Below are 18,407 nucleotides of genomic sequence, written 5' to 3' on the forward strand. Positions count from 1 at the left end.
GGTGCTTTAGTTCCGCATTTCTGCATACTAGTTTTTTACTCTTTCTCTCATTCTCACTGTCTAGCTTCCTCTCTTTTTAAACTCCAAACAGTAATTCTGCATGCAAAACATCGCTACACAACGATGCTAATGAAGCGAGTTCCATAAATTATTCCAATCGTTTTCGACTATTCTGTACGTCTCCGTTTGATTCACTAAAGAGGAGGTTCGTCGCTTGTGTTGTTTTGTGTGCAAGAAGACTCCCAAAATTCCTTCTTTCTGAGCAGTGACTTCGACTAATCATCTGCCGCAAAGGCCATGACTTTTGTAGATTCTGTTTTTGTGATCCATCGACCACATGTAAATTTCACCCCAACACTCACACCCAAGTGAGGTACCCGGATGACGTCCACTGATACCTTGGGACGTCGCGGGAACCAACGCGCAAAAACTCTTTGTTTTGATGAGTGACTTGAGCCCTGGTACACGCATTTCGCGAGCGATCCAATTAGCGAAATAGCCTTATACTGTACTCCTACGGATGTGTCAATATTTGCCCACATGTCCCACACATAAGAGCACCTCTGGACATCGACCAAAATGGGAACGGAAAGGAAGGCTTAATGTTTTGCTCGGAAGTCACGTCGAGCGTTACTATGGTGACGACAACGTATCGTTCTGTTTATACTACTGTCTTGGGTCTCGTGCGCGGGCTATGGCAACGGTGTCTCAACTCAACAAAGTGAGTTGTTTGTTGAATTTGTTGGTGCTTTTTTCCACTGTATTATTTCCCTTCCTCAAAAATACTACCAAATCATTGTATTTTTATCGATCAAGAACCTTCAAAAAATCCCATTTTTATTATGCTTAATGTCGATGGCCAAATAATCTCATTTCACGGGTGAGTAACTGCAGCGTTCTAAGCCCTAAATAATGTCCATGTTTTGCTGGGAATTTCATCACACGCGTCAACTTTACGTTCCGCTAGTAAGCGCTCCCGCAGACCGAGATAGGAGGGCAGGTTGTTCACAAACAACTACTGCATAGAATCGGTTCTACGTGACCAGACATAGCTCGGCGGTGACCAGAAACCTCGTCGATGCAGATGCTGAAAAATGGCTGCTACTCCTACCCCAAAACGAACAAACGAACGTGTCCATAATGATCGTCGAAAACTAGAAGAAGAAAAAAAACTTGTTTTGCCCCAACGTTCGGTGGAATGATGCTGGATTATTCTTTAGCGCCTGTCGGTACGAACCGGTACGGAGGTGGACGGAAATGGTAAGAAAATGGCTTACAACCACAAACCACGCCAAACCTCATGAGAACAAAACCATACGCCCTATTGATTCGGTGCTGGGCGCTTATGTTGCGGTTGTTGGTTTCTGTTTTTACCTTGAGTGGGAAAACTGCGCGGGGCCATTGACGTGACATCGGGCATCGAGCTTACATTTTCACAGACAGCGCGCGTTAAGCGTGAGCATTTTATTTCACGATCACCGTCCATCCGTCCCACATCCCCCACCCATCGGGGGCAGCGTTTCCGTTCGGGTGCACCGGAGATCAGCAGATCACAGCATTACGCACGATCGTAACAGACCTTCATCAATCTCCCGATTATAATCGTTTTCGTTGCTTCAGCCATTACATGCCAATTCCTCCGTTTGTAGCGCTGTTGCTCCCTTTTACCCAAATTCATGGCCTCATAGCGCCGCTGGCGTAACCGTGTGTGTTCCGAGTGGCCATCTTCATTCATTCTCCAACACCATGCAATCGTATCCATCCGCCGAAGTTGGGCCGTTAGGATAGAGCGACTAATCGGCGAATCTACCACCATTGTGAGGTGCGCGAGAATAGTTACGCAGCCCCATTTGCGTATGCCAGTGTGCCAGTGCAGCCACGATGACGTTTGGCACGGTGAAATCTGGCATTTCGAAATTCTTTCCGTACACATGTGCCCTCGGGGGTGGAATCGCGCACATATTGTTTGCGTTGACTCCTACTATACGCGGATGTGGCAGAAGAGCGAAAAGCGACGCGAGAGTTGATTGTTTTCTCGTTTTTTTATTTTTTATTTACGTACAAAACTGAAATGTTTCACTTTTCCCAGCGACAGCGATGCAAATGAAACCCCTGCCTGGAATCCCGGTGGAGGAAGGCAAATGACATTTTCATTTCTAATGGGATTGTCGCTTTAATCCTACGTAAATGCCCGTCATTGCCCTCGTGGTGTCTATGAAAAGGGAAATAGTGTATGGGCACAAAAAGGGAATTACATTCATGCATTTTTTTGGCTATTGAAATTAGAATTGGAATTTTCGCGACGTAAATTAACAATGCTTAGAAATGCTTTTGGATTGTTTTTAATTTAAAGTACTCCGTTGCTTAGAGCTTCCCCAACATACGTGTTGGAGAACAATCAATTAATTGTAAGAATGCTTCAAGCTATCATCTGGGGAATGATCAACAAACTCAAGGTACTGAGCCTAAGGCTTTTCGTTGTGCTATTAGCGGAGTACTGTCAGTTCCTAAGAGAAAGAGATTCTTGGCCTAGCGGACCTACTAGGTCACACCGGTCATCAGAAGATTAACTTTCTCACTACGAGGAAACGTCCCGAAAGGGATTTGAATCCCGGTCCTATCGTGTGAAGTCCGCTACCACCGTACCACCCCATACATAACAAAATACGAAAGACAACATTTAAAATTAACATTTATACCCAACACAATTTCCTGATCATTAGCCAAGCGTTTACTCATCAACTTTAGGAGCTTTGGGAGCTTTGGGAGCTATGAGACTGGCTCGTTCTTCCTGTAGATGGCCTCTTAATGCGTTTCTAATTGTTTGTCCCAAATGGCGCTCCAGCACATCTCTGGATTCGTGTTAAACGCAATGCCTTCTAAATACTGTTTTTTTTTACTACGAAAACCACAAAATAATACAGTGCGTTGACTGGGAACATTTAATGGTACGGTATTTGGGTGTTTTTCCTACACATTTGGCTGTGCATTACGCATTTCGGCACGGTTACACAAGCAGAAGAAGCAAACACTTTTGGACGCTTTATCACCTTTTCGATGAAAAAGATTTATACATATTGCACGCCTTCTGGTACGCTTTTCCGCCAATCGATTATTTACGATTAATTGAATCAACGAGATTGGTGTGGTAGGGCGTTTGTGTAATGGTCACGGGATGGCCCAATGGCTAGACACACGCATTGCACACAAAACCTAACACCAAAAGGTACCGGAGATTCACCGGAGTCCGATCTCCGCTCATCTCAAGCTTGGTTTTCGTCGACTGTTGCACATCCCATCCATCTTGCTGACCATCATTATGCAACTGTTGCCAAATTAGCATTAGACTCAACATCACTCATTTGCATGCAATTGTGGAACCCCAAGTCTCCCACCCATCGATCGCGCGAATACGCAAAGCGCCCACAAACGAATCATAAATTAATGTTTTACACCACGCCAAACACGCTTGTTGGGGCATGATCTTCTTCATCCAGCTTCCGTTGCACCGGCTGGGGATTAGGGCGGTAAGGAGGAAGGAGCTGTTTTTTGATCTGCAGAGGTCATCAGGCGGTGGAATTGAAAAAATATGCATGTTCACATCACCAGATCACCGTCCATCAACATTAGCACCGGCCAACAATGCCAACTGTGTTTTTGCAACGCAAACAGCAACTCCATCAACCGTAACCTCGAGGGTGCCAACCTCTCTCTTCTCTCTCTCTGTCTCTCTCTCTGATCGCCCACTGCTGGCTAGGTTCGCCTAGAAATTGCACACGTAGAATCGATCGTAATTTCACCTTCCAAAACTTTGCAAGTGCATGTAAGAAATCACCTCAAGTAAATCAATCGTACGTTCGGTCAAGAGATTCAGCAGAAGGTCGTCTGAACGCCGGGTGACGTACGGAATGAAATTTCATTCACCTTTGAAACGTGCCCGTGTCCTCACCCTTGGTAAGGTGAAATAATTCTATTAAAGTTGACCAGATCCTTGATGACTGATCGGACTTCGGGCGGATCTGTGCAACCTTCTGCGGTATGGTCAGAAATTTTGGGCCGTTAAACTAGCTCAAGATCAAGAGCTTTGTACGGTGGATTAAACTTGAAAAAATTGGTTATACCTCCAGTAAGCGAAAGATTCAGGCTGATCTGATCATGAAGAAAAAGAAAAAGTAAAATGAGTCACTCACCGGTACGAACTAATCAAGAAAAGTGAACATTAGTCCAAGAACAAGAAGTTGAATAGAACGGAATAACTAATTCAATGATAATTAATTATTTAATCGATCGTGCAAAACGGTCAACTGTCGATAGTTTTTGTCTATGTTAAAATATGTTTAACAAAACTGAGCGTTTTTCTGGTACACTTCGTTGACTCGCACAATTTTTTTTAAATTTATTTATACAGTCTTTGAGTCTTGGAGACTTAATTCGCTTCTTCTTTATACGGACAGATGTACTGCTTCATCCACACGATTTCAACACCTGCAGAATGCCATTTTACTGATGATCTTTGCAGTCTTCAAGAGCTCAAAAATGACCAATCACATCAGGAGGTTCTCTGGACGTCAAGGTTTCTTGATGGATGTCTCAAAAATCTCTACAAGGTTTTTTGGACAGTTAGGTCTACTGGATGCTAGCTAGCCGATTCGGAATTTCAGCTTCCGAGCTTCAAACGTTCATTATGTTACTACACGTCAAAATAAAAAAATTTAATTTGTTTTATCCTAACCTAACGAAGCTCGCGTTGTGTGAAGAATGTTTGTGCCTGGTTTTGTCTGATACGTTCTTGTATTTTCTTCTTGAATCTTTATCCTACAACTGCTGGAACATAATCAAGATCAATATATTGTTACGGTTAAGTAAATTTGAAGAATATATTCAATTTCCCATTCATTGCAGAGTTCCTTTTAGACCAACAAGAATTCTTCACTTTGCACTGATTTTAACTACCCAAAATAATAGCTTTCAAGATAAACGGGAAATCTTCTTCACATTCATTTGCCATTGTATTAGCATGCTTGTTGGGATGGGCTTCTGCTGCTTAATTACCAGGAAATAGACACGAGTCAAACCACACCACCCAGCAGCTTGATACTGCCAATCTTCCAATTAACCTTTTTTTTTCGTTGTTGCTATTTTGCGTGCTTTGTTTTACTTTTGCGTGTATCTATTTTCATGCCGAACACTTCATGAAAATCTATTCCGTAGCGGAACCACGACCACCAAACACATCTTCGAGTACGTTAAGAGGAATCCGTGATTTGGGGAGGTTTGTCGCTTCCGCTACCGTTCAGCTCGAGTGTTTCGCAGCTTCTCACATGCGACCAAATCTCCTCCTCACAAACAAGCTGCCAAAAAAAAAGGCATCTCTGAACGTACCAATTAGCTTCCATCAAATCATTATGAAACGTTGATGATGCCACTTTCGGGTGCTGTTGCTACTGCAGCTTGTGGCTGATCGGCAGGCAGACACGTTGTCGGTTCGTGCGTTCGTCCGCATCGAACGAATAATTTGTTTATTGATTGGCAAAAAGACTTTCACGCCTTGATGCGCTTTCGCCCTTGCCCGCGTGTGGCATATGGGCACGCGGTTTTGTTAATAATACTATTGGGAGAAACAACATTGGGCCACACACAAGATTTGGTTGATTGTACGATGATGAATCGCTTTTCTTCTCGGTGGGAAAAAGAGCTCCAAACCAGTAGCGGATCAATGCAAGATAAAGATAAAATGTTTCATCGGACGGGTTAGCGTGTTGGTCGGAAAGGGCATGCAGGTCCCATCCCAGAATACACATCCCAGATATCGTGTTTGCCCACCGGCCAACGAAGGAACAAGGTGAATGTGAGTTCGGTGCATCGTAAAACCATAATTAAATGCATCGCCTGCAGTCGGAGGACTAATTTTGTGAGCCAGTGCCGAGATGGCATCCCTCCATGCATTTGGCAGATTGCATCACGCTCGATTGCCGTTTGAATCGACGGAAGCAAGCGATAAACACCGGGCTGTAAAGCCAAACATGCCAAGCGGAGCAATTTCCGTTTCTCTGCCTGTGACTATGGGCCCGGGCAACATGCTTCCATCACAGCCACTGCCACAGGTTGGGTGGCACCGTGGCACCACGGAAAAATGATGCATTGGAGGCTGCATACAGAGAGTACACGGAGGGAGGTATAGCCTTCAATAATGCATTTTTCCCCGATGCAGCTCGTGGGTGGGGAGGGGATTTGAAATCGTATACAAACAACCCGTCTCTATGCAAATACTGAACAGCTTCTCCAGTATTTTCAGGTGAAATGTATTATTCATCACTCTGTTTCCATTGCGCCCCTGATACACTTGAAGCTTACTGGTGGTTGTAATTGAAGCCTACCGATAGGAGAAAACAAAACGGAAAGTTGAGCCCTTTGTGCTGCCTCGTAGTTGGACTTTTTCCTTCAAAATCAAATGCCTAATGGTCACTGTCGAGCCACTAATCACAGCCTTGCTTCGACCGATCGATTCCACCATCAAACAGGTGGCGCATATGAAGTTGTGACTGTGAAGGCACTAAATGGGTAATTTAACTACAAACCAAAGCTAGCGCGGGTGGCTTCTTCATCATTTCCCCATTTGACTGGGGCTGGATGGGCCTTTCAAATTCATTGGCCATGAAACAATTTGCTTGCAATCGTCTTCCTACTTTGGCCGTAGTGGGGTTTTTTTTTTGTATGGCTCAACTTACCTTCTTCGTACGATATAAAAATAGTACGGACTAGAAAACTGGCTGGCCGCCCTGACACAGAAAGAAGACGTACACTAAACATGTGGCGCTCTACGGTTTGCGATGCGCAAACTGCAATGCGTTCACGTGTGTGTGCTTTGTGTCCCGCCGCATGCTTCGATGCGTTGCGAGAAGGTGAATTGTAAAGTTCATGGGATAGTTGTGCGAATGCTGCATTGGGGATGAACGCCAATGTGAGTAAGGTCTGTCAAATTGGATCCTTAAATTAGGAGGATTATTCAAATTATTAAAAATTAATTTTAATTCCTTTTCATTTAGTAATCTTGTCCAACCCAAAAGAGTCGTAGATTTACAAAAGCCCTCGAGTCGGCAATAGTAATAACCATAATGGCGGTGTACTAAGCCACAACCATTTAGTGTACTGTTGTGGCGCCAACAACGCATCGTCACCATTTACCAACAAATACCGTTTCTGCGTGCGAACTTCCTTGTGACGGAGTGACGCTGAAGTGTTTCGGTGGCTATTATTAAGCCTTATTACCATTGCCGGTGTGAGCGCGTGATTTACTGGGTCATACAAGCAGCGACCAATTTCCACGTCCCGGAGTCGGCTATTAAGCAACGACGCACTCGGTTGTGCCGAGACTCTCGTGCACTTGTTTCCCACTTCCATGTCTAACCCGTCGTCCCACACGAATAAAAAGATGTCACTGGGGAAAGTGTTCCCATGGGTGTGACGATGAGTTCCGAAAATCCAAAAACTCCTCTTATATGGGACATGGCTTGATACACATTTTATGCCACCCCGAAAACCCATTCCCCGTTACTAATAATAATAAACGTCCATCGTGGTAAGAGTGGGTAAAACTATCTCACTAGCTCGTCGGGCGAGGTTATTGTCCCATTCGGTCATGAACTTGTGCTTCTACTAGGTTGGGGATGATCCAAAAATGACCCCAAAAATAATGTTGCTCTGTATCTGGAAGTGCATCCTACATTTGCAGGGTAGAATGCACTTTTGACCCACGAAAAAAACACTAACTCAGAAGACAATGAGGTTTGGAAGAGGGTTGGAAAATGGCACACAATTTCCCAGCGATTGTTAATGCTCACGGGAGCTGTGTGTGGTCGTTAGGTTTACCCCTAAGGGTGTGCCTTTTTTTGACACGAAAAGCAGAGTAATTAAGCAGAGTTTTTTTTGTTGTTGTTATTTCTGTTCAATTGTTCCCAAATCGACAGATATTCACGCTTTTCACTTCCGACACCAAAATCCGGACGAGTGAGCCCTTCGAGCACAAGAGAGAGAGAGAGAGCAGTGTGAAATTGTGCTTGTGAAAAATCTACCACGCACCCACTTGAGTTGATAGCGGCAGACACATAAACACTGTAGTTGCAAAATAACAACACGATCGTAAAGAAAATTTCCCAGCAGCAGAGTTGGACCTCTGCCGCTAACCATTCTCAGCTTATCACTTTCTCTTCGTGGGGAAGACGAGATTGTTTTCCTTTTGTCGAAGGCGGTGAAGAAACATCCACCACACAGTAGGAAGTCTTGCCTTTAAAAACGAGCGACGATCATGCTTGATTATCTGCATAAATAGGAGGGAAAAGGCACAACACGTGCGCTCTGCTGTGCGGCCACTAAATCACTCCATTTTCTCGCAGTTCCGTCTGTTAAACTTTAACGAGCGTAATTAATACGATACCATTGATCGGTAGGCCTCAGAGTTAGAGTTACAGTACTCGGAGCAAGATAACCTTAGCCGCCGATCTCGCCGGCGCCGAAAAGGTCTCAGCAATCGCTGGAATGCAGCATTTCCGCGATGTATGTGTAGGAGAGACCTTCGAAAGGAAGATCACTCGATCGGGGTAGTGTTCAGTTGTGTGGTGATCGTCAAAAGTCAAATGAAGCGTAAAATGTTCATTCCAACACATTATCAGCACACAGACACAGGTGCCGGTTTTAGTGAGCTCATGAACTTTAGAAACATATGAGGGATCTGAGGGTCAATATTGTAACTTTGGAGGTTAGTTAATTATTAGTTTTTTCCATGTTTATTACAATAATAAGGAAGTGATTACTAATCTAATTTATTGACTAATGCTCGAATTGTACATCAATTATGATATAAATAGATATCATGTAAACTTATGTAAATCGTGAATAAACAAACACTCCAAATCGTCTGATCATAAACAAAACCATTGCACACTCCAACAATGCTCGTCCCCTTGTTTACCTCTCATTCTACAACTCCATTGTTTCTTTACCATATCTCCAATAGAACGGCTCATAACGCGGCCCTCTTATTATCCTCCGGTCGGGTTCCTTTTTAACACCATCCACGCAACGACCTCTAGCGGTACGGCGGTACCAAAAGATCGTTGTGCGAAGCCACAACTCACCAGCCCCAAAGCCCAAGTTGTAAATAATTGTGTTCTTCGCCGTTGCGGACGGTTGCTACTTCACAAAACATACGCTTTTCGCAACTACTCCTCACTCTCTTTGGATGCACTCGAGTGAAAATGCACCGACCAATGCGCGGCCTCACACGGTTCGACTCGACTCCTATCGAGGCTTGGAAAACTGTAGATGATGCTATAATAAGGCGGACTCCGAGCGGACTCCATACCTATGATGTGTGTTTTGGGGGGCGCCCGAACACAAGCATTGTGACAACCTATTGCATCAGTGTGACACCATTATGCGGTGTGGTAGAGGTTTAGACCCCCTGCGAAGGTCTTTTGCTTTTGGAAAAGGGCCTGTGAAAGCTTGCATTCAAGAAGTTTAGGATGTGATCGAAATTGTACCACACGAAAATGTGTTCACTTTAAAGGGGCTTAAACATGAAATTAATTATTCATATCGGTGATTCGGGGTTTTTCATTACTGAAAAAAAAATCCACCAGATTGCATAACTTAATACCGGAACGAGGAGACATCTTGTTGGAATGCACTACCATCACAGTTTGACCACAACAACAAAAAAGGTCAGTTCATGACGATTCCCGTTTTACAACGTCAAAACTATGCTCCCCGGAAGAGAATGCATCAGGCAGCGCATCCACATGATCCACATGTGAATGATCGGAATGATCCACATTGTTAAGGTCTACTTTTGTTTGCTTAAGATCATCAACGCCATAAGGTTACAGGCTTGGTTGGCAAGAAACATTAAAAAAAAAAAAACTAGACCTAAATCAGGTCCGGAAATGTTCGAGGAAGTGATTAAACCCACGGTGTCGGTCAAAAGCCGCCCTTAAACCATGCCGCTATTGATCCACTCTCTTCAAATTCAACGAATTGCCCTCCTTGGATAAGAGTAAATCGATCATTTCACAATTAATACAACACCGACGAATGGGATTGGGAGATGAATGAAGCTATTTGAAAAGAAAACAAAAATCCTAAACAAAAACTATTGGAACGAACCCTCCAACCTCGTCAGTATCGGATTCCGCACAACGTTTTTGTCTTCATGGTAACGGCTTAGCACGCGTATCGATCAAACGATACCTTCCAATTCCGTCAGTGAAACAATTCCCTCCAGTGTCAGTTGCACTCCAACGTCCACATTCTTCGCTCGCGTCTAGAAAAAGCAAGTGTCCCATCCGTAGTGTTTCCGCTGCGAAAGTGTTTTATGGTTTAGTTTTTGTACGCATTTTCCCAGTTCCGGGTGCGAGAGCTTTCCAGATGAAAGTGAAACAATTCTAAAAACAAAAGGTAAGTTTGAAACAGAAATCAATTGTTTCGCATAAATAGAATTTCCATCTGGCAAGCTCGCTCACTTTTCGTTCGGAAGTGTCCCATTTGTTTTCCAACTTCGTTGTCCTCGTTTTGCTACAGCACTGCTTTCTGGTTGTGGCGCTATGAGATAGAAAGTGTTTTTTTTTTCATTTCTTTTAAGCAGAATTGAAGATCGCGCACAATATTCGCACCATTGTTTCACACCCACCAAACAAGATGAACTTTTTTATGTCTTCTTGGTTTTTGTCTCGCTTGTGGAATTTTACTTCCGCAGTATGGATGCAACCCCAGGCGCGGACGCATGTTAACAGTAACTTTCCCGCAATAAGCGCACCGATTGTGCTTCCTTCTTGTGTGGTGTGGGTGCTTCTTCATCTGCAATCAAAAGATTTACTTACGCTAATTGTTTGCACCAGTTTTGTGCACGTCTGCCAGCACCGAGGAAACCAAACCGATGACGGTGGTTCCGGCATGTGCCTATATGTACGCAACTGTTGTGTGGTTTTCCTCATTAGAGGTTGCATCTTGCGCTTCTACTTACAGGGGAGGGAATTTAACGTACGAAGAGAAGAGATAGAGGGCGTCTGACGCAAATTCCACCATGTCCAGCCAACCGAAGATGGCGTCCGAGATCGGAGCCGCCGAACAGTACGAGATGGATCAGCTGGCCGAGGCGGAGATATCGCGCCTGCAGAAGCTTCTTCGGACGCTGCTAAACGAGCGTGCCTCGTTCCTGGACACGAAATCGAAAGCGTTGCGCAAGTTCGACGCCAACATACGCGTGCTCGAGAAGGAGAAGCAGCAGCTCCAGTTGCAGCTTAACTGCGAGGAGAACGGAACACACTCCAAGCGCGAACAGGAGCTCGAAGCAGTGCTGGAGCTCGCATACGATCGGCAGGAAAAAGCGCAACAAGCGCTGAAAGCGAAAAAGGACAGTCTGTGGGAGCTGGAGGGTCACATCAAGAAAATTCACCGTGAGATTGCCGAAATACGGAACAACGAGGTGACGGACAATCTGTACAATGAAACGATTGCCAAAGCGCAACAGTCCGTCAAGAAGCTGGAGAACCGGCTGGATGTCGTCAACAAGCGTGCCGGTGCGGTAATGGCAGAGAACGCGCAACTTCGCCAAACCATCGATCACATGCTGACGGAACGGGCCACCTTTAACATCATGTGGGAAAAGTTGGTCAACAAGCTGAACGAAGGCAAACGCTACATGATCGATCTGATCGAGCAGGCAACCTCGGCGTACGATACGCGCGAGGAACTCTGCACCAAGTTGCAGATCCTGAAGGATAAGGGGCAAAGCGACAAGTTGGCCCACATCCAGGAGATGCGTGAGCTGCAACGAAAGCTCGATCACGACGCAAAGTTGCAGGAGTTCCTTGGAATAAAGGGACAACGCCGAGCGAACGCAGAGCTTGAAGAGCGTGAAGCACAGAAGCGCAAGAAAATGTTGGAAAATCTGGAAAAGCAGTACCAAGAGTACGAACAGATTATGACACGCATTATGAACTTCTCGGGCGAGGACGACATCGATCGACTGGTGGCCAAGTTTATCAAGAAGGAGGAGGAAAACTTTGCGCTCTTCAACTACGTCAACGAGCTGAGCCACGAGGTGGAAACGCTCACCGAAAGTGTTCAACTGTTGCAGGACAACATTGGTAAGCGTTGTGGAGGTAGTAGGAGGGATCCCTCTTGGAGCCATTAATCAACCGATTGTGCAATTTCAACAGCGGAACAGATAGCAATCAACGAGTCGAAGGAACATTCGCAAGATGATAATATCGATGCACTGCGCTTGGCCGAACAGGAGTGTCGTGAGGCGGCCGAAACGGCGGCAGAAGTCAAGATAAAGCTGGACGTTAAGCTAGACGAGCTGCTGAGAATGGCCGAAAGGATCTACAAGTAAGACTTCAGATTCAGGTTTGGTTCTGATGTCCTGTTGTTGGTTACTTTTTTCTTTGTATATCCCCCTAAGGTTGCTCATGTGCGACGAAGCACCTATCTTGAATCTGCTCAACAACGAACGCCGGGTGACGTTGAACAATGCCAAACTGTTCCTCGGCATCATCGAGCGTCGTGTGCTGAGCATTATCAGCAACGTGACGTACATCGAACCAACGACCAAAATCCTTGGCAAGAAGGATCGCGTGCCGAACTTTAACGTGAAGGAATCAGCCAAGGTGCGCATCGAACGGAACTAAGATGGAGAGGCTGGTTTTATTTTTCTTACGAACAGTTTTTTTTATTTTGTATTTTTCTCCAAACCATTATTGTGGCACTAAGGTTTTTGTGTGTGTGAATGGTTGGTTTGCTGACAGGTTTGATTTTTTGTTTTGTAAGAAAAACGGAAAATACATGCATTTGTATAGGACATAAATTAGTACAGCCACACTTAAGCTACATTTTGTTATAGAAAAAATATAAATATACACACCGTTTCGGTAGCGCTACTATCTATTTCTCTGTGTTGTGATTAGTGTACTGTTACTGTGCTATAGCGTTCCCTGGCGGACGTTTCATTCGGGTTGGAAAAAAGTTGTCCTACACGACTGCCATCTGTGCTCTTGTCTAGCGATTGTAATTTCACTATAATTCATTCACCTTTCCTAACTAAGTAGCTTAAAAAATTAAACAATCTTTGTATAAAACAGAAAAAAAATCCCACATCTGCAAAATAATCCCGTTCGGAAGAAGACTCCATTCGTGACGATCCTTACACCAACGACGATGCATCCTGATCATCACAATTATCATATGTTCCCGAGTACCGTCGGTTGCGGCTATGCTCTAAGCCACCGCTTCCGACACTTCGCCTACGATCTCCATCCTTTTTAGCGATTTCCAACATTATTCGCTCGTTATTGTCCGCAGCAGCATCATCCTCTTCATCAGTCTCATCGGTGCGTTTGTCCGTGTGGAAGCTGGTTTGATCCTCGCAGCCGGGATCGTGCTCGAAATATCATGGTTCCACCCGGAAGCCTCGTATGAACGGCAGACCGGAGGGTACACGCTCCTGGTACTGGATGTACTCTTCGCCGAAAAAGTTAAGCAGCGTTATTTCCTCCATCAGTATCCGATCGTGGAAGAACTTCCAGCTGGCGATAGCGTAGATTACAAAGCATACCGGGTTTGCGAGCGTTATCTGTGAAGCAGAGTGAGCGTGTGAGGTTTCGAATAGCAAGAAAAGGATCCAGTGATCCGTCTATCCATCTACCTGTGTTCCTATCGACCAATAAAACCATCCAACATAGGACGGATGCCTCGTCCAACCATAAACGCCGTGTGTTACCAGTTCGTGCTCATTGTGTCGCTCGAATTGAACCTAAAAAAAAGACAACCCTTCAATTTCTCTATCTCTGAAGCATAATTTATGGTCCCTTACGATGTGACTAAAGTTCTTGCTGGCCGTTATCATTGCCACCTTCCGGAGTGATTCTCCCGCCAGACATATCAGTACGCCCGCTGTCCACACCAGTTTGTATGTTTTCATTTCTGTATCGAACGATTGCGATTGATTGGAATAGACTTTAGATCATCGAACGCCCACAGAAGGTTCTGTTTTGTCTTACCAGGAAAATAGTACGATTCAACGAAATACTCTATCCAACTAGCAGCGGCAGCGAGTCCGTAATGAATCGAATGATTCAATATGAACGAGTCAGGTGACAGTGTTTTCGGGTTACATATGGCAATGCCCAGATACTCTGTGTAGTGAAACAGTGCCATAAGGGTGGCATAAATGCCAAACGATTTATACTGTTCTTGAGCGTACAGAAACACGACAATACCGGCCGATAATACCGCTCCAAGGAAAGCAGCTCGCACGGCAATCTACAAAAAAAAAACGAAATGGTTATGTTAAATGTGTCTTACGCAGATAAAACAAGATTAAAAGGCTCGCGTGCTTTTATCCGACCAACCCACCTGATAGTCACGCGGATTGTATCGTATCCTAATGATAACGTTTTCCGAAATGTAATACCCCACCGAAAGGGCCACCTTGGTCCAGATGCTTTTATCGTGCAGGATTGCTTCCGCACCGTAGAAAACCAACAAACTTGCCATTCCGCCCAGAAAGCAGTAAAGGCTAAGCCGCCCTTCGTAGCACAGCACCGTAGCCATGGGGTTCAATGAAGCGCAAAGTGTCTTGCCAGTCTTACGAATATACCCGTTTTCCTGTTGCTTAGATTACCTGCTTCACACAATTTGTTACCAAATGTTTGTACATGTTGTGCTAAAAGTACGTTTTTTCCTTTAAATACCACTCGTCCGTGTGCGGTTCTTTGTGCAGCTGCACCTAATTCTGCAATGGATATTTTTCCGGTTTTTCTGCGGTGTTTGTTTTGATACTGCTAGCGTCATCTCGTGGAAAAACAACGTACAGTCCTTTTGACATTTTATCTTTTTTTTTTTCTACGGGCGCGCATTTGACATGCTTGACATTACGTAAAAATTGCACATGTTTGTTTTGTTTTGGTACGGCACAGGATCGCCGGGTTTTGTTGGGATAAAATAAGTGCAGTTCAATCGGTTTTTAAGATGGTATTTACCTCCGTCGTTAATTTGGTGCGTTCCCGAGGGCCCGACGAATTCTGGCGAAAGCGTAGGATCTTCAAACTAGCTGCAGTGAGTAAAAGAAACGTCTGAGTAGGAACCTTCAGCCCCAAGACCGCTCATGCTACCTTTGCATCACTTTGCAGCACTTTATTGGACGTCGTCGTAATTGCTACTCCATTGCAATTCGTAATGTAAACCGAGCCCTCGCGTACGCCACAAAAGGTCGTGAGCTGAAGAAGCAAGATATGCGTGAACTTTGGACACAGCGAGTGAATGCTGGCTGCGAACAACACGGAATGCAGTTTGCAGATTTCCAGTACGGACTGTATCAGAACGATATTCTGCTAAACCGGAAAGTGTTGGCAGATTTAGCGATTTGGGAGCCGAGGACGTTTGAAGCACTTGCTAAAATCAGCCAGCAGGTTCCAGAAAAGGGTGAGCGTTCACTTACCTATATTCCTGATTCACAAGTTCCATCTGCTAACTCAGTTTTATGTTGTTTTTATTACAGAAAGTGAAGAAAAGTGAAACAATAACTGTACTGTAGATCATTCAATAAAATAGAATTAAATTACAAGCCGATTTTCATTTCTATCCGAAATTATTTCCATTCGAAAACAATTGCAATCGGCAACACTTTGTGCGAACAGCTGGCAACACTGTCCGACTTGTTCGCGAGCTGTCAAATCGAGTCGACAAATTGGTGATCGAACAAGTCCGACGGTTCCGATTGAAACGCGACTTTGCACCTTACGGCCTCGGATTCTAAAGCTAAATTCCGCATTTTCTGCTACGAGCGATGGCTGCCGCAAGTGCAAGGCTTTTCTCGCGGGTTAAAGGTAAGTTGCTGGAGTTGCCCCGGACTGACTGAAAGGCTGCACGGTGCGGTGTGATCGGGAAAACAGTTGGCAAAATTACATAATCCCAAATAATAGAAAGGTCTTGCGGTCACACACGGCATAGTGCTGCGTGTGTGATTCGTAATCAAGGTTCGCACTGCCCTGCTTGCTGCATGCATTATCAAAGTTGATAAACTCGTTTCGCTTGATTAAATCTCGTCATCGGAAAGCGGTTTGTTTATTGTTCGGAGCAGGTGCATTTTTCGTTCGATTGTGCATTTTTCTGCTGTTGCAGCAGCAGCTGACTGTTTGCATAGGGCACACAATGACGCATTGCCAGCGACGACACGGGACACAACACTTTGTTAACTTTTCCGGTTCTCTTTTGTAGATGGCTTCACCACGAGCGTCCGCTTTGCTAGCTACGAATCTACGCGGAAGAACCTGAAACTCAACTCGAACTCGAAAGTGATCTGTCAGGGATTCACCGGCAAGCAGGGCACCTTCCACTCGCAGCAAGCCATCGAGTATGGCACGAAGCTGGTCGGTGGAGTGTCCCCCGGCAAGGGTGGCCGCACGCACCTGGACCGACCAGTGTTTAACACAGTGGCCGAAGCCAAGAAGGCAACCGGTGCAGAAGCGACCGTAATCTACGTGCCACCGCCCGGTGCGGCAAAGGCCATCATGGAGGCGATCGAAGCGGAAATGCCGCTGATCGTGTGCATCACCGAGGGTGTGCCACAGCACGACATGGTGAAGGTGAAGCATGCCCTGCTGGCACAAGATAAGTCGCGTCTGGTCGGTCCCAACTGTCCCGGAATCATTGCGCCCGAGCAAGTAAGTATATCCAGTAGTAATGAGGGGGGGAATTGTGTTGCAAACGCTGTGTGTGTGTGTACGTGAGCGTTTTTTTTGTGAGTGATTGGATTTGCTGCCGTCCACCGGATGATGCACTATCATCTTCAAGAGACAAAGTTCAATACACAACGAAGAAATGACCTCTTGCTGGGGGAGCGATAAGAGCAAGCCGCTTCAACTGACGGCAGTACGACCCAGATTGGTGCTTGTAAACAAGATTCCCTGATAAAAGGCTCGATTCCCGCAACGAATCACGGAAGCTCTTCGCTGCAATGATATTGTTACATCGCGCTTGTTGAGGTTGGTTTCGGTACAAAGCAGTTTCAATGCCATATGGAACCGGTGAACAAATTAAGCAAACTGTCGGCGGATAAAAATAGAACAATGTGTGAAGAACACTGCCACGAACCGATGCGGCAACAGATGATGCTGCTGCTGGTCGCGCGCTGTCTGATTACGTATGATGAAATGTTCGATTGTTTTCGTTCGATTTTTTGCAGTGCAAAATCGGTATTATGCCGGGCCATATTCACAAACGCGGAAAGATTGGCGTTGTGTCCCGCTCCGGAACGCTGACGTACGAAGCCGTCCATCAAACAACGGAGGTCGGTCTGGGTCAGACGCTGTGCGTCGGCATTGGTGGTGATCCGTTCAACGGAACTGACTTTATCGACTGTCTGGAGGTGTTCCTGAAGGATCCGGACACCAAGGGTATTATCCTGATCGGTGAGATTGGTGGTGTGGCCGAGGAAAAGGCTGCCGATTACCTTATGCAGTACAACCAGGTGCGTTTTTGCGGAAGATTTAATCAAAACCAACTAGAACATTTGGTTGACGCATCTCCCTTATCGTTGTTTTAGGGCATCAAAGCGAAACCGGTAGTGTCGTTCATTGCTGGTCTGTCGGCTCCGCCCGGTCGTCGCATGGGTCACGCTGGTGCCATTATTTCCGGTGGAAAGGGAGGTGCTCAGGATAAGATCAATGCACTGGAGAAGTCCGGTGTGATCGTCACGAGAAGCCCGGCCCAGATGGGCAAGGAACTAATCAAAGAGATGAAGAGATTGGAATTGGTTTAAACAATACACAAACACAACAAACACACACACACACACACACGCATATGTCATCAACTCTTCTCCCAGAGGCGCAGGTGTTAAGCAAAACATAACTCATAACCAATAATACTAAAGTACTGCGCGAAATGCAAGCACGAGAGAAAAGCGTAAATAGATAGTTATTTAACGAAGCTAATCCGCGTTTTCGAAAATACAGTTGTTTTTCCATTACGAAACCACCTATCCAACTTCCAAATGATGATGATGTGTGCGCCTATTCTCCGTAGTGTCCGCGTGGTTCACCAATACTCCCTAAGTTACCACCAATTACAAAGAAGGAGGATTTTCGTAATTTATTTTAATTCAAATTCTTAAAGACGCTCTTCTGTTCTGCGGCTGTTCGGGAAATGTGTTTTCTTTTGTTTATTTGCCCTCAATCAGATCATCGAGATCGCTAGTTTCTCCACTTTCAGTGATCGCACGAAGAAGAATCCTAGATGTATTATAGTGTCACGGAGAACGTAAGGAAAAGAAACACTCAAATGCACCAATGTACTTTATCTGCAAGCACGCATCTGTACTACTACTACTGCCCCCCGCACCTTGCACTACT

The 18,407-nt window shown here is 45.2% G+C and overlaps 4 protein-coding genes across 5 annotated transcripts; 3 read left to right on the forward strand and 1 right to left on the reverse strand.

Moving 5' to 3' along the window:
* Positions 1–11,070: 11,070 nt before the first annotated feature.
* Positions 11,071–12,705, forward strand: LOC126557876 (coiled-coil domain-containing protein 63). Of its 2 annotated transcripts, XM_050213785.1 has the most exons (4): positions 11,071–11,554; positions 11,663–12,143; positions 12,216–12,387; positions 12,461–12,705. In XM_050213785.1, the coding sequence occupies exons 1-4, from the start codon at positions 11,078–11,080 to the stop codon at positions 12,684–12,686; spliced, it is 1,356 nt and encodes a 451-aa protein (XP_050069742.1). In that variant the 5' UTR covers positions 11,071–11,077; the 3' UTR covers positions 12,687–12,705. The 2 variants fall into 2 exon arrangements, with proteins under 2 accessions (XP_050069742.1, XP_050069741.1); XM_050213784.1 differs by having other exon boundaries at positions 11,071–12,143.
* Positions 12,706–13,180: 475 nt separating this feature from the next.
* On the reverse strand, positions 13,181–14,607 carry LOC126558712 (protein-S-isoprenylcysteine O-methyltransferase). Its single transcript, XM_050214766.1, has 5 exons — positions 14,410–14,607; positions 14,055–14,316; positions 13,868–13,977; positions 13,700–13,807; positions 13,181–13,627 (listed from the first exon to the last, which is right to left on the reverse strand). Exons 1-5 carry the CDS (start codon positions 14,605–14,607, stop codon positions 13,445–13,447), a joined length of 861 nt encoding a protein of 286 aa, XP_050070723.1. The 3' UTR covers positions 13,181–13,444.
* Positions 14,608–15,017: 410 nt separating this feature from the next.
* Positions 15,018–15,593, forward strand: LOC126559405 (39S ribosomal protein L20, mitochondrial). The gene is made up of 3 exons (XM_050215558.1): positions 15,018–15,111; positions 15,186–15,477; positions 15,554–15,593. The coding sequence occupies exons 1-3, from the start codon at positions 15,025–15,027 to the stop codon at positions 15,568–15,570; spliced, it is 396 nt and encodes a 131-aa protein (XP_050071515.1). The 5' UTR covers positions 15,018–15,024; the 3' UTR covers positions 15,571–15,593.
* A 109-nt stretch (positions 15,594–15,702) lies between these two features.
* LOC126558536 (succinate--CoA ligase [ADP/GDP-forming] subunit alpha, mitochondrial-like) lies at positions 15,703–17,990 on the forward strand. Its single transcript, XM_050214559.1, has 4 exons — positions 15,703–15,881; positions 16,273–16,718; positions 17,240–17,524; positions 17,600–17,990. The coding sequence occupies exons 1-4, from the start codon at positions 15,842–15,844 to the stop codon at positions 17,813–17,815; spliced, it is 987 nt and encodes a 328-aa protein (XP_050070516.1). The 5' UTR covers positions 15,703–15,841; the 3' UTR covers positions 17,816–17,990.
* The last annotated feature ends 417 nt before the right edge of the window (positions 17,991–18,407 follow it).

This window comes from Anopheles maculipalpis, chromosome 2RL, assembly GCF_943734695.1.
Source record: "Anopheles maculipalpis chromosome 2RL, idAnoMacuDA_375_x, whole genome shotgun sequence".
NCBI classification, from domain to species: Eukaryota; Metazoa; Arthropoda; class Insecta; order Diptera; family Culicidae; genus Anopheles; species Anopheles maculipalpis.

Excerpts from the sequence above, each read along its gene's own strand:
- LOC126557876 (XM_050213784.1), top strand. The coding sequence starts at position 11,078 with ATGTCCAGCCAACCGAAGATGGCGTCCGAGATCGGAGCCGCCGAACAG. Across the intron at positions 12,144-12,215 it reads ACTGTTGCAGGACAACATTG|CGGAACAGATAGCAATCAAC; the intron begins GTAAGCGTTGTG and ends CAATTTCAACAG. Across the intron at positions 12,388-12,460 it reads ATGGCCGAAAGGATCTACAA|GTTGCTCATGTGCGACGAAG; the intron begins GTAAGACTTCAG and ends TATCCCCCTAAG.
- LOC126558712 (XM_050214766.1), bottom strand. The coding sequence starts at position 14,607 with ATGGCTACGGTGCTGTGCTACGAAGGGCGGCTTAGCCTTTACTGCTTT. Across the intron at positions 13,978-14,054 it reads TGAATCGTACTATTTTCCTG|AAATGAAAACATACAAACTG; the intron begins GTAAGACAAAAC and ends CGTTCGATACAG. Across the intron at positions 13,628-13,699 it reads ATTGGTCGATAGGAACACAG|ATAACGCTCGCAAACCCGGT; the intron begins GTAGATGGATAG and ends TCTGCTTCACAG.
- LOC126559405 (XM_050215558.1), top strand. The coding sequence starts at position 15,025 with ATGGTATTTACCTCCGTCGTTAATTTGGTGCGTTCCCGAGGGCCCGAC. Across the intron at positions 15,112-15,185 it reads GGATCTTCAAACTAGCTGCA|CACTTTATTGGACGTCGTCG; the intron begins GTGAGTAAAAGA and ends ATCACTTTGCAG.
- LOC126558536 (XM_050214559.1), top strand. The coding sequence starts at position 15,842 with ATGGCTGCCGCAAGTGCAAGGCTTTTCTCGCGGGTTAAAG. Across the intron at positions 15,882-16,272 it reads GCTTTTCTCGCGGGTTAAAG|ATGGCTTCACCACGAGCGTC; the intron begins GTAAGTTGCTGG and ends TCTCTTTTGTAG. Across the intron at positions 16,719-17,239 it reads GAATCATTGCGCCCGAGCAA|TGCAAAATCGGTATTATGCC; the intron begins GTAAGTATATCC and ends GATTTTTTGCAG.